The sequence below is a fragment of the Gobio gobio genome, assembly GCF_949357685.1.
Source record: "Gobio gobio genome assembly, chromosome: 24".
NCBI classification, from domain to species: Eukaryota; Metazoa; Chordata; class Actinopteri; order Cypriniformes; family Gobionidae; genus Gobio; species Gobio gobio.
The window spans coordinates 38727255-38741301 of record NC_137120.1 but is presented as its reverse complement, the minus strand read 5'-3'; the positions used below and the strand labels follow the sequence as shown (position 1 = coordinate 38741301).

The window sequence follows — 14047 nt, the reverse complement described above, 5'->3', positions numbered from 1 at the left end:
GCTCGCCTGGCGCCGGTGGCAAGCCAAAGTGTTCATATACGGGCGGTCATAAGCGTCAAAACGTCAAAAGCGTCCGATTTGACAGCAAAACGCACGTCCTTGATGCGTGATTTACCACAAAACGTTCGTTTTTAACGTGCGCTTTGGGGTCAAGGAAAACGCGCGTATCCGATGCGTGTTTTTATATCAAAGCGCACATCCTCGACGCATGATTTGCTATTTAAAAAATGCGCGTTTCCGTCGAGGACGCGCACTATTAGTCGGACAAAACGCACCTTATTATTAAAGGCTTAGTTCACCCAAAAATGAAAATTCTCTCATTAATTACTTACCCTCATGTCGTTGGACACCCGTTAGACCTCCGTTCATCTTCAGACACAAATTAAGATATTTTAGTGTAAATCTGATGGCTCTGAAAGACCTCCATTGGCACAATGCACTTTACACTCTCAAGACCCTTAAAAGACACTAAAGACGTTGTTACAAAGTCCATCTCACTACAGTGGTTCTACAATAACTTTATGAAGCGACGAGAATAGTTTTTGTGCGCAAAAAAACCCTAAATAACGACTTATATAGCTAGTGATGACAATTTCAAAACACGGCATCATGAAGCTTCGAAGCGTTATGAATCAATGAGTCGAATCAGCGGTTTGAATCGCCAAATTTCAGCAGTTTGACACGCGATCCGAATCATGATTCGACTCACTGATTCATAACGCTTCGAAGCTTCATGATGCCGTGTTTTGAAATCGACATAAAACAGACTAAAGAACGTGCTCTTTCCTTGGTGTTCTCAAAATTGCATGCTTACTTTTTAGGGCGCACCTCTTATAAAGTAAAGTTACATATTGTTGACCATCTTTTTAAGTCATTACACTATTTACCACGATACACTATGGCTGTTATAAGAATGAAATGAAATCAGTATCAACAAAATCCATCTTACCATTTATCAAAATCCACTTACACTGTAAATACAATTGCCTAAATAATGTAATGAGAATTTTAGATTTATGTTCTAAATATAATATTTTAATTATAGATATATGAAATTATTCCAGGCCTATGAAACTATAAAACTGCCAGTATATTTGGCGGCGTGAGTGCATTTCTAGAATCATTCAACTAATTCGTTCTAACCTGTTCAAAAACGGTGAATTATTCGAGAACGAAACCTATACTTTCTTTGAATCTATTTTTGTTGGAAAAATAGAGCAAAACTGTAAAAAATTACAACTTGTTGTTTATTGAACTGTTGTATAACATTAATATCGCATTTTGCAATCGTGCTGATATATAGGCTACTCTGGAAAATAGCACTCTTGCTCGTGATATTGCTTAACTCATAATTTCCTCTTTAATTACTTTCAAATGAATGTTTATTTTTATGTTTGTTATTAGCCTATTATTAATGAAAATACAACAACAATACAATAGTACAGAAAAAAACTCCAAAATTGTTGCTGCATACCCCTCTGGCACTGGGTAGTTGCGCCCCTGGTCTGTGGCACTGCTCAGGTGTTATGAGAGCCCAGGTTGCTCTGATAGTGGCCTTCAGCTCTTCTGCTCTTCTGCATATCGCATCTTCCTCTTCACAATAGGTTTTCTATGGGGTTAAGGTCAGGCGAGTTTGCTGGCCAATTAAGAACAGGGATACCATGGTCCTTAAACCAGGTACTGGTTGCTTTGGCACTGTGTGCTGGTGCCAAGTCCTGTTGGAAAATGAAATCTGCATCTCCATAAAGTTGACCTTGGACCTCAGAAAACACAGTGGACCAACACCAGCAGATGACATGGCACCCCAAACCATCACTGACTGTGGAAACTTTACACTGGACCTCAAGCAACGTGGATTGTGTGCCTCTCCTCTCCTCTCCTCTCCTCTCCTCTCCTCTCCTCTCCTCTCCTCTCCTCTCCTCTCCTCTCCTCTCCTCTCCTCTCCTCTCCTCTCCTCTCCTCTTTCTCTCCTCTTTCTCTCCTCTCCTCTCCTCTCCTCTCCTCTCCTCTCCTCTCCTCTCCTCTCCTCTCCTCTCCTCTCCTCTCCTCTCCTCTCCTCTCCTCTCCTCTCCTCTCCTCTCCTCTCCTCTCCTCTCCTCTCCTCTCCTCTCCTCTCCTCTCCTCTCCTCTTTCTCTCCTCTTTCTCTCCTCTCCTCTCCTCTCCTCTCCTCTCCTCTCCTCTCCTCTCCTCTCCTCTCCTCTCCTCTCCTCTCCTCTCCTCTCCTCTCCTCTCCTCTCCTCTCCGACCCGACCCGACCCGACCCGACTCTGGGACCCTGATTTCCAAAGGATTGTGACGCCTACAGAACTAGACTGAGAGACAATTTAAAGGCCTTTGCAGGTGTTTTGAGTTCATTAGCTGATTAGAGTGTGGCACCAGGTGTCTTTAATATTGAACCTTTTCACAATATTCAAATTTTCTGAGGTACTGAATTTGGGATTTTCCTTAGTTGTCAGCTATAATCATCAAAATGAAAAGAAATAAACATTTGAAATATATCAGTCTGTGTGTTATGAATGAATACAATACACAAGTTTCACTTTTTGAATTGAATTAGTGAAATAAATCAACTTTTTGATGATATTCTAATTATATGACCAGCACCTGTATATACTGTGTGCAGAATTATTAGGCACGTTGATTTTCTGATTATATTTTTTTGGCACATTTTACCAATTTCAAACCACATTAATCTTAATAACCACTGTTATTTGTATTTAATCATTTATAAGTGATATATAATTGTTCATGAAGGCTGGAAATGAAAAATGGCTTATATTCAGGTGTGCAGAATTATTAGGCACATTTTCTTTTGCAGATAAAATGAGCCAAAAAAGAGATTTAACTCAGATTGAAAAGACAAAAATGATTAAATGCAATTCTAATGCACTACTAGAAATTGCAGTTAAGGCATGACCATTGGACAGTGAAATGCTCGTTGGGTCAGCAGGGTCAGACAAAAACAGCTGGTGAGGAAAACACACGTTAACTGCAAAAGAATGAACCCTCTATGGTACGCAATATGATTTCATATTCATATTCATACAGCTTTCCTGTAGCTCAAACAATAGAGCGTGGTGCTAGCAACGCCAAGGTCATGGGTTCGATTCCCAGGGAAAGCAAGAACTGACAAAAATGTAAAAATGTGTACCTTGAATGCAATGTAAGTCGCTTTGGATAAAAGCGTCTGCTAAATGTAAATGTAAATGTAAAATTTCAATGAGGAAAATAATATTTGTTGTGTTTTTCCTGCTTAAAATAGGAAACCATTACAATAGCAATAAAAATTTATTTATTTTTTAAAAGTTTGTTGCCTCAAGGCAGCATTGTACCACAACGGACAAATTGAAACATTTTCATGTAGAAAAAAGAAATATATTTATTGAAAACATAAATTTCTTTAACCAGACATCTGAACAAACACATTCATCTAGTTTATAATATATTGCAAATTTCATATTTAATAAAAAGTAACATTTCAATTGTAAATGTACCATCGTGGAACACAAGTATTACCAAACTATCACATCAAGTTATCATATTCATCTTCATCCTCATCTCCATCTTCAATCTTCCTCATCACATGACTCCTCACCCTCATCACCTGCAGTTGTGTTTTATACCTTTTTTAAAGTGCAATAGAAAATGTTCAGATCATAATATGTGCAGTTATAGTATGTGCATTACTATTCTTAAATGTGCATTACAAAATCATGCAAAAATGCAAATATATATCCAATATATCCAATCTAGTGTGTCTGGCCTTATGCGATTCCATTATGGTACAATGTTGCCTTGAGGCAACACAGTTTTTTGTTATTTACTCTAAAACGTTTGATGATATATAATGTAACATTTTTGAAAAAAACTTCTTTACTTACCAGTGAAGGTGACTCATATATTTTTGGAGGTGATTAACTGGACGTAAATGAGTGAAAAATGCACTTTTCATTGGAGAAAATATGTGACCTGTGCACACATGGACACAAAATGGACCCCTGTGGGTCATGTGACCACTTTTTTTGCACTTTCATTGATTAGTATTTGAGTTCTTCTTCCCTGAGATAGTTTTGAACAATACATTGGTGTTTCATTTTATTAAAAATAAACTAAAATAGACTATGTTGCCTGGAGACAACACCGTACCATAGAGGGTTAAGAATTAAGTGTGAAACCATCAAGAACCCTTTAGTCTCCAGCGCCACCATTTTCCAGAACGGCAAATCTTCTCATGTCTCAGGATCTCAGAGACTTAAGTTCCTAAATCCTAAATAATGACCCCCACTTTATAAGTGTTTTGGTTTGCTTTCCATCATGGGTTGGAAAGTCATTATTTGAAATGATTACATAGTTCAATCGCAGCATTAAGACTGCTCTGCATTACCAGGGCTACTTTGATATTTTGCGTATCACTCCACCGTTTATTTTCTCAAACTAACCCTTGGTTTCACAGACAAGACTAAAATGCATGTTTGAACTGTTTTAACTTAAAGCAACTTGCACTTACAGATCGCCATTGTTTTGTCTCAAGATGTACATGTCCTAATAGAGCTAATCCTGGCTTAAAGGGATAGTTCACCCAAAAACGAAATTGTTTATGTTTATCTGTTACCCCCAGGGCATCCAAGATGCAGGTGTGTTTGTTTCTTCAGTACAACACGAATGAAGATTTTTAACTCAACCGTTGCAGTGTGATAGTCGTATAATGATGTCAATGGAGATATTTTAGAGTATGAGAGCAATGAGAGTAAAAACACAGACATCCGAATCCTTATTAAACCCTGCGGCTCGTGGCGACACATTGATGTCTGAAGACACGAAACCATCAGTTTCTGCGAGAAACCCAACAGTATTTGTTATTTTTTTACCTCTTATCAGACGAATGTCATCTAGTATTCCCAGCGCCATAACTTCCGGCGAATAAGGTCAAAATACTGGCGCGATCAAAGATATATATACGTAGATGCCTCATTCGACCGATCCGCGCAGACACTAATGAGGAATCTATGTATATATCTATGATCGCGCCGGTATTTTGATCTTATTTCCCGGGAGTGATGGCGCGGCTGATGCAGAGCCATAAAAAAAAAAAGAAATACATTTTTAAATATGGATATTTTTCTTACACAAACGCATCGATTCGCTTCAGAAGGCCTTTATTAACACCCCGGAGCCGCATGGAGCAGTTATATGACGGACAGATGCATTTTTTATGGATTTCAAAAACAGAGCAACTATTACTGCAATTATAATGCTTGGATTAGCCAGAACATTTTTAATATAACTCAGATTTTATTCGTCTGAAAGAAGAATGTCATATACACCTCGGATGACTTGAGGGCGAGTAAATCATGGGCTAATTTTCATTTTTGGGTGAACTATACCTTTAAAGTATAGTTGACTAGTATAGTATTTTTTCCCCTACACTCAAAAAAAAAAAGGTATGGTTCCTTGAAGAATCCTTAATATCCAAAGAACCTTTCCATTGCACAAAAGGTTCTTTGTAGCGCAGAAACGTTCTTTAGACTAAAAAAAAAAAATTTTCTTTAAAGAACCTTTCACAAAACGGTTCTTCGGGGAACCAAAAATGGTTCTACTATGGCATCGCTGTGAAAGCCCCTTTTTGGTTCTTCCTGGCACCTTTACTTTTAAGGGTGTACTATGCTAGTCAATGGTTGCTCTTTCTGCTTGGTTACAAACATTCTTCAAAATATCTTCTTTTGTGTTCAGCAGAAGAAAGAAACTCATACAGGTTTGGAACAACTTGAGGGTGACTAAATGACGGAATTTTCATTTTTGGGTGCACTATCCCTTTAATAAGCCCTGTCTGTGAAACCAGGCCAAAGCTATTTAGCGCCATCTTGTGTAAACATTACATTTCAACATGTATGGTGAACACTGAACATTTAAAGGGGTATTTCACTGCTGGAAAGATGATTGTGTATTTAAATTGGGTCATTTATGTAGTAGAAATGTGGGCCCCACTTTATATTAGGTGACCTTAACTACTATGTACTTACATAAAAAAATAAGTACAATGTACTTACTGTCTTCAAATTGTATTGCAAAACACCTTTGCTGATATTGAGGTGAGATACGGGTAGGGTTAGGGACAGGTGTGGGTGGTGGTATGGGTAAGTTTAAGGGTAGGGTTAGGGACAGGTGTGGTGGTATGGGTAAGTTTAAGGGTAGGGTTAGGGACAGGTGTGGTGGTATGGGTAAGTTTAAGGGTTGGGTTAGGGACATGTGTGGTGGTATGGGTAAGTTTAAGGGATGGGTTAGGGACAGGTGTGGTGGTATGGGTAAGTTTAAGAGTAGGGTTAGGGACAGGTGTGGTGGTATGGGTAAGTTTAAGGGTTGGGTTAGGGACAGGTGTGGTGGTATGGGTAAGTTTAAGGGTTGGGTTAGGGACAGGTGTGGTGGTATGGGTAAGTTTAAGGGATGGGTTAGGGACAGGTGTGGTGGTATGGGTAAGTTTAAGGGTTGGGTTAGGGACAGGTGTGGTGGTATGGGTAAGTTTAAGGGTTGGGTTAGGGACAGGTGTGGTGGTATGGGTAAGTTTAAGGGATGGGTTAGGGACAGGTGTGGTGGTATGGGTAAGTTTAAGAGTAGGGTTAGGGACAGGTGTGGTGGTATGGGTAAGTTTAAGGGTTGGGTTAGGGACAGGTGTGGTGGTATGGGTAAGTTTAAGGGATGGGTTATGGACAGGTGTGGTGGTATGGGTAAGTTTAAGGGATGGGTTAGGGACAGGTGTGGTGGTATGGGTAAGTTTAAGGGTTGGGTTAGGGACAGGTGTGGTGGTATGGGTAAGTTTAAGGGATGGGTTATGGACAGGTGTGGTGGTATCGGTAAGTTTAAGGGATGGGTTAGGGACAGGTGTGGTGGTATGGGTAAGTTTAAGGGTTGGGTTAGGGACAGGTGTGGTGGTATGGGTAAGTTTAAGGGTTGGGTTAGGGACAGGTGTGGTGGTATGGGTAAGTTTAAGGGTTGGGTTAGGGACAGGTGTGGTGGTATGGGTAAGTTTAAGGGATGGGTTAGGGACAGGTGTGGTGGTATGGGTAAGTTTAAGGGATGGGTTAGGGACAGGTGTGATGGTATGGGTAAGTTTAAGGGTTGGGTTAGGGACAGGTGTGGTGGTATGGGTCAGTTTAAGAGTAGGGTTAGGGACAGGTGTGATGGTATGGGTAAGTTTAAGGGTTGGGTTAGGGACAGGTGTGATGGTATGGGTAAGTTTAAGGGATGGGTTAGGGACAGGTGTGATGGTATGGGTAAGTTTAAGGGTTGGGTTAGGGACAGGTCTGATGGTATAGGTAAGTTTAAGGGTTGGGTTAGGGACAGGTGTGATGGTATGGGTAAGTTTAAGGGATGGGTTAGGGACAGGTGTGGTGGTATGGGTAAGTTTAAGGGTAGGGTTAGGGACAGGTGTGATGGTATGGGTAAGTTTAAGGGTAGGGTTAGGGACAGGTGTGGTGGTATGGGTAAGTTTAAGGGTAGGGTTAGGGACAGGTGTGATGGTATGGGTAAGTTTAAGGGTAGGGTTAGGGACAGGTGTGGTGGTATGGGTAAGTTTAAGGGTAGGGTTAGGGACAGGTGTGATGGTATGGGTAAGTTTAAGGGTAGGGTTAGGGACAGGTGTGGTGGTGTGGGTAAGTTTAAGGGTTGGGTTAGGGACAGGTGTGATGGTATGGGTAAGTTTAAGGGTTGGGTTAGGGACAGGTGTGATGGTATGGGTAAGTTTAAGGGTTGGGTTAGGGACAGGTGTGATGGTATGGGTAAGTTTAAGGGTAGGGTTAGGGACAGGTGTGGTGGTATGGGTAAGTTTAAGGGTAGGGTTAGGGACAGGTGTGGTGGTATGGGTAAGTTTAAGGGTTGTGTTAGGGACAGGTGTGGTGGTATGGGTAAGTTTAAGGGTTGTGTTAGGGACAGGTGTGGTGGTATGGGTAAGTGTAAGGGTAGGGTTAGGGACAGGTGTGGTGGTATGGGTAAGTGTAAGGGTTAGGGTTAGGGACAGGTGTGATGGTATGGGTAAGTTTAAGGGTAGGGTTAGGGACAGGTCTGGTGGTAAGGGTAAGTTTAAGGGTTGGGTTAGGGACAGGTGTGGTGGTGTGGGTAAGTTTAAGGGTAGGGTTAGGGACAGGTGTGGTGGTATGGGTAAGTTTAAGGGTAGGGTTAGGGACAGGTGTGATGGTATGGGTAAGTTTAAGGGTAGGGTTAGGGACAGGTGTGATGGTATGGGTAAGTTTAAGGGTTGGGTTAGGGACAGGTGTGGTGGTGTGGGTAAGTTTAAGGGTAGGGTTAGGGACAGGTGTGGTGGTATGGGTAAGTTTAAGGGTAGGGTTAGGGACAGGTGTGGTAGTATGGGTAAGTTTAAGGGTAGGGTTAGGTGTAAGGGAAGTGTCAACTGTGTAATTACAAACTTCTGGATAAAAACCCTAAATAACGACTAATATAGTGATGACGATTTCAAAACACGGCATCATGAAGCTTCGAAGCGTTATGAATCAGTGAGTCGAATCATGATTCGGATCGCGTGTCAAACCGACAAACTGCTGAAATTTGGCGATTCAAACTGCTGAATCGACTCACTGATTCATAACGCTTCGAAGCTTCATGATGCCGTGTTTTGAAATCGTTAGCGTGTTTTGAGGGTAAGTAATTAATGACAGAATTTTCATTTTTGGGTGAACTAACCCTTTAAGCGTTTGGGTCTTGTTTGTTAGTTTTGGGTTTATTTCTCTTCGCGGAAGCTTTACGCTCATTTCAAGTGAGTACATACTATATCTAGCTGGTGACACATATAGTTCACATGTCATTTTATTAAATCTTTTTATAAATTAGTAAGACATTTGAGTATGAGTATAAAGCAAAGAGATAGAATATTAATGTTCCTTTTTAGCCGATTGTCATTAGTTCAATTTTGCGGTGCGCAGGACAACTCGCTGGCTTGCGTCCAATGCTTTTCTTTGTTCTTTTTCCCCCTTTTCTTCTCCGCCATGACGACGGCAGCCACAACGGTGATGACCACCGTGATCGTAATGACCAGGACGGTGATCATCTCGCCAACGCAGGGATCCAATTCATCCAAATCTGGGCAGATTTTGGTGTAGTCGTCCAGGAAAAGCCGTTTGACGTTGCAGAGCTTGCGCAAGACTCGCTGCAGATCGCAGTCACACTTCCACGGGTTTCCTTGGAGCATTATGTGCGTGCTGTACGTATTGAGACTCAAGAAGGTCTTGAATTGAATAGTGGAAAGGTTGTTGTTGGTGAGGTCCAGCAGAGCGAGACCGGTCAATGGCGAAAGCACGCCGACGTCCAGGCAGTCTATCTGGTTGTGCTGTAAATTTAGGACTTCGAGATTTCGTAGCATGGAGAAGACGCCGTTTTTGAGAACCGTTATGTTGTTCCAGTCGAGATGTATCTGGCGTAGGGTACTCATGGACCCGAACGCCCTCATCTTGATCGTTTCGATAGCGTTATGGCTGAGGTTGAGTCTTTGGATGGCGTCCAAGTGGACAAAACAACTGCTGTCCAAGCTGGTCAATCTGTTCTCAGCCAGCGACAGATCTCGAAGAGAACCAAGACCCTGTGAAAACCCTTCACTCAGAGATGAGATTCGGTTTCGGCTCAGGTCCAACCTCAACAGATCTTCCAGCATTGTAAACGCTCCATTGGCTAACGCGGCTATGGCGTTGTCGTTGAGGAGCAGGACGCGAAGCCTTCGTGTGGTGTGGAAAGCTCGGGGCTGGATGGCACTCAGGTGGTTGTGGGACAGGTCCAGTTGCTCTGTGAATGGTGGAAGGGTGGCGGGCAGGCGGGTGAAGTTGCTGTTGGTGCAGTTAGCGCTTTTGAGCTCCACATGGCAGCTGCAGTCACAGGTGAAGTTGTGGGTCATGGAGATGGACTGGACCTCCAACACGAAGGGAAGCACGAACAACAGATGCATCCTGTGGAGAAGCAAAAAGAGTTTTTGTAAAGCCACGAATGTTTCTGTCAAACCTATAAACTTTCGGATGTAATATCCCAGAACATTACACTGTAAAAAATGTCAGGTCTCCAATTGAAAATGTTCTAGTGACTGGTCACATCTAAATTTTTTAGTTGGCCAAATTGAATTTCTGTGAATAAAATTGTTGGCCAACTAAAAAATTTAGATGTGACCAGTCACTAGAAAATTTTCAATTGGAGAGGCCGGAATTTTTTTACAGTGTACCGAGTAAATGTCTGGGATTTTATATGCATGTTTATAGATTATTTTTCATTGAAAAAAATGTTTTAAACACACTGTTAAAATTTTTTTTTTAAAAGTTACCTGGTTGCCTTAAAATTTTGAGTTCATTGAAATTAAAAATTTGAGTTAATACAATTAACATTTTTGAGAATCGACAACATCACCCGCAAATATTATTAAAAGATTTTGTAAGCATATTGCATAATTGTGTATTTTAATTGTGATTACGCAGTGAAACATGCCAAATGCCATTTTCATGATTTAAATTTTTTATTTATTTATGTGCTTAAGATACAATAATATTTTGAGTTTCTATTTATTAAACCAATTTCCTTCATTGTATTAAATCAACTTTTTAATTTCAATGAACTCAAAATTTTAAGGCAACCAGGTTACTTACTTTTTTAAGTTAAAATTGAAAATTAAGTTTGAACACAAAGTGTCCATTTATGAATTGGACTAAAAGGGCAATACATTAAGAAATGGAAAGGGAATTTACCATGTGATATGTATTTTAGACACTATTCATATGTATATTTTTTAAATGAATAAATGGTCGCACCACCTGACATTTTCTGGGTGGTAAAATCAGAAATCGTGTTTAATAATGTATTAATGTTGTCTTAAAAGTTGTAAAACCAATATGAATCAACACTATACATTTTTTTTGGACAAAAATACATTTTAAAACTGTTTTGCTTAAAATTATAATTTTTTTATCTTAAAAAACTTTTTTGTCATTGACCCATATATATATATAATATTATAATATATATATTATAAAAATGGAAATATACAAATATTTCTTTATATGTATATATATATATATATATATATATATATATATATATATATAGAAAAAATTATAATATATTACCATATGTATTAATAAAATATAATAATATAATAATAATCATATCTAATATATTTCTATATAATCTAATCTATATTATTATTTTCTAAATATATTACATACACTCTAAAAAATGCTGGGTTAAAAACTACCCAAGTTGGGTTGAAAATGGACCCAGCGATTGGGTTGTTTTAAGCACACATTTAACCCAACCGCTGGGTTAAAATGACCCATTCGCTGGGTTGGTCCATTTTCAACCCAACTTGGGTTGTTTTTAACCTAGCATTTTAAGAGTGTACATTTGCCCAAACTCAACTATCAGTTACGCATTGTTTAGAATTGTTCTTTATTATAATATAATTTGAATATGAAATTGTTATTTTGATGCACTGTGATATAGCATTCATGTCATTTTATATTGTGAATATATCCGTTATATGCTCCGTTAGATCATTATCAGTTTGAATTGTGGATCCAGCACAGGTTTGTGGAGCTTTTAGACGCTGAGACACAAATGTTTCCCAGTATAAACTGTATGAATACAGGACAATTACATGATGAGCTGTTTCCATACAGGTGAGCAAACGAACGCTCAAAGCCTGTTACACAATTACTGTTCAAGGACGGTTCAGTACTGAGCGTTGAACTTGTTTATATGCGTCCACAACATTTATTTGATCAAAAATCAGGGTTAAAATTTATAGGAATGAAAAATCACAGGTTCTTTTCCCCCTTATAACCCAAACTAAATCGTTTTAAATGGTCATGTGGGATGACAAGTACAAATATTCCAATAGTTTATCAAATATGATATCTCATTTACAATTACAAAAGAGCAATTTATAATATATAAATGCATAATAAACAACACAGAATTGTGTTGTGATATCGTATCGCACATCCTCAGGACACAGATCTTATCGTAAAAACCCTCTGCACTCTGGGTTTACTTCAGCTCGGAAAACTTAAGTTTACGCAGTCTACTCACATAGTCAAAAGTAAGTATAAATCGCCTCTTACCTGAGTTTAGTGTCTGTCATCAGAGTTCGGTGTCTGTCTGCAGGTGTGTGTCTGCACACGAGACGGTGTGTGTTTGGAGCCAGGAGGGAAACGCTATTGTACGGGAGCAGCTGTTGGCAGAGAAGAGAAAAGAGAAAGAGCAAAGTGATTAATATTTCACGCCAGCAGCGGAGACACAGCGAGGGGGGTGCAAACCGCATCACTTCAGGAGGGCAATTATGAATTTTGCATTATTCAAAACTGGCAACACATATAAAATGAGCCTAACGTGGAAAATAAAGAAGTGACATTACATGAATTAGCGGACTGACTACTTTTTTTTAGGAGGATGAACTATTTTTTCTTTATGTAAACAGGCTACTTGTTTTCAAAATGTACAGGGTTTCCTGGTTTACATGGTAAAGACGAGGTTGATTGGATATATAGCAACAGTTTCTTCTTCTTTTATTTCGAAATACAATATTGGCCAAAGGTGATAGTTGTAGTTGACGGGTGGTTGACATTTGATATTTATTATGCACTTTTTGTGAAAAGGTGATTAAAAATGCACGCTATATAGCATTAAAAGTGGTTATTTGGCTCGTAATCATAGGGGAAACACTTTAAGTGCTATAAAGCACCATATGTTAACAGGTTCTGTATACGGTAGCGGTGCTATATAGCACCTAGTCATCCCAAAGAACTGCTGAAGAACCAAGATTTGGTGCTATATAGCACTTAAAGTGGTTCCCCTATGAATACACTCTATAAAAAAAATGGTGCTATATGGCACCAAAAGTGGTTCTTTTTCATAATCATAGGGGAACCACTTTTGGTGCTATATAGCACCAAATCTTGGTGCTTCAGTGGTTCTTCAGAGGTTCTTCAGCGGTTCTTTGGGATGACTGAGGTGCTATATAGCAACGCTACCGTATACAGAACCTGTTAAAATATGGTGCTATTTAGCACTTAAAGTGGTTCCCTTATGATTACGAGCTAAATAACCACTTTTAGTGATATATAGCACCAAATCTTGGTGCTTCAGTGGTTCTTCAGTGGTTCTTCAGCCGTTCTTTGGGATTACTAGGTGCTATATAGCACCGCTACCATATACAGAACATGTTAAGATATGGTGCTGTATAGCACCAAAAGTGGTTCCCCTGTGATTACGACAAAGAACCACTTTTATATAGCACCAATCTTGGTGCTTCAGTGGTTCTTCAGTGGTTCTTCAGTGGTTCTTTGGGATGACTGAGGTGCTATATAGCACCGCTACCGTATACAGAACCTGTTAAAATATGGTGCTATATAGCACTTAAAGTGGTTCCCCTATGATTACAAGCTAAATAACCACTTTTAGTGATATATAGCACCAAATCTTGGTGCTTCAGTGGTTCTTCAGCAGTTCTTTGGGATGACTGAGGTGCTATATAGCACCGCTACCGTATACAGAACATGTTAAGATATGGTGCTATATAGCACCAAAAGTGGTTACCCTATGATTACGACAAAGAACCACTTTTAGTGCCATATAGCCCCATTTATTTTAGAGTGTAATCATAGGGGAACCACTTTAAGTGCTATATAGCACCAAATCTTGGTTCTTCAGTGGTTCTTCAGCGGTTCTTTGGGATGACTACACTCAAAAAAAAAAAAGGTTCTATATTGCACCAAAAATGGTTCTTGGTTCGTAATCATAGGGGAACCTTTTTTAGTGCTATATAGCACCAATTCTGGTTCTTCAGTGGTTCTTCAGCGGTTCTTCAGAGGTTCTTCAGTGGTTCTTCGGAGGTTCTTCACCGGTTCTTTGACTAAGGTGCTATATAGCACCTCTGAAGAACCGCTGAAGAACCACTGAAGCACCAAAATTGGTGCTATATAGCACTAAAAAAGGTTCCCCTATGATTACGAGCCTTTTTTTTTAGAGTGTATGGTATCATAGGGGAACCACTTTTACTGCTATATA

At 39.6% G+C, this 14047-nt stretch overlaps 1 protein-coding gene across 3 annotated transcripts in view; it reads right to left on the bottom strand.

Moving 5' to 3' along the window:
• Positions 1 to 8680: 8680 nt before the first annotated feature.
• LOC307121020 (uncharacterized protein) overlaps positions 8681 to 14047 on the bottom strand; it is an 8012-nt gene continuing 2645 nt past the window's right edge. For 2 of the 3 annotated variants that reach the window (XM_079808395.1, XM_079808397.1), the window contains 2 exons: positions 12103 to 12212; positions 8786 to 9945 (listed from right to left, as the gene is read on the bottom strand). In XM_079808395.1, coding sequence (XP_079664521.1) covers positions 8913 to 9945; positions 12103 to 12212 — 1143 coding nt within the window. In that variant the 3' untranslated portion in view covers positions 8786 to 8912. Of the gene's footprint in view, positions 9946 to 12102; positions 12213 to 14047 lie in introns of all 3 variants that reach the window. The other variant, XM_079808396.1, reaches the window with a different exon arrangement.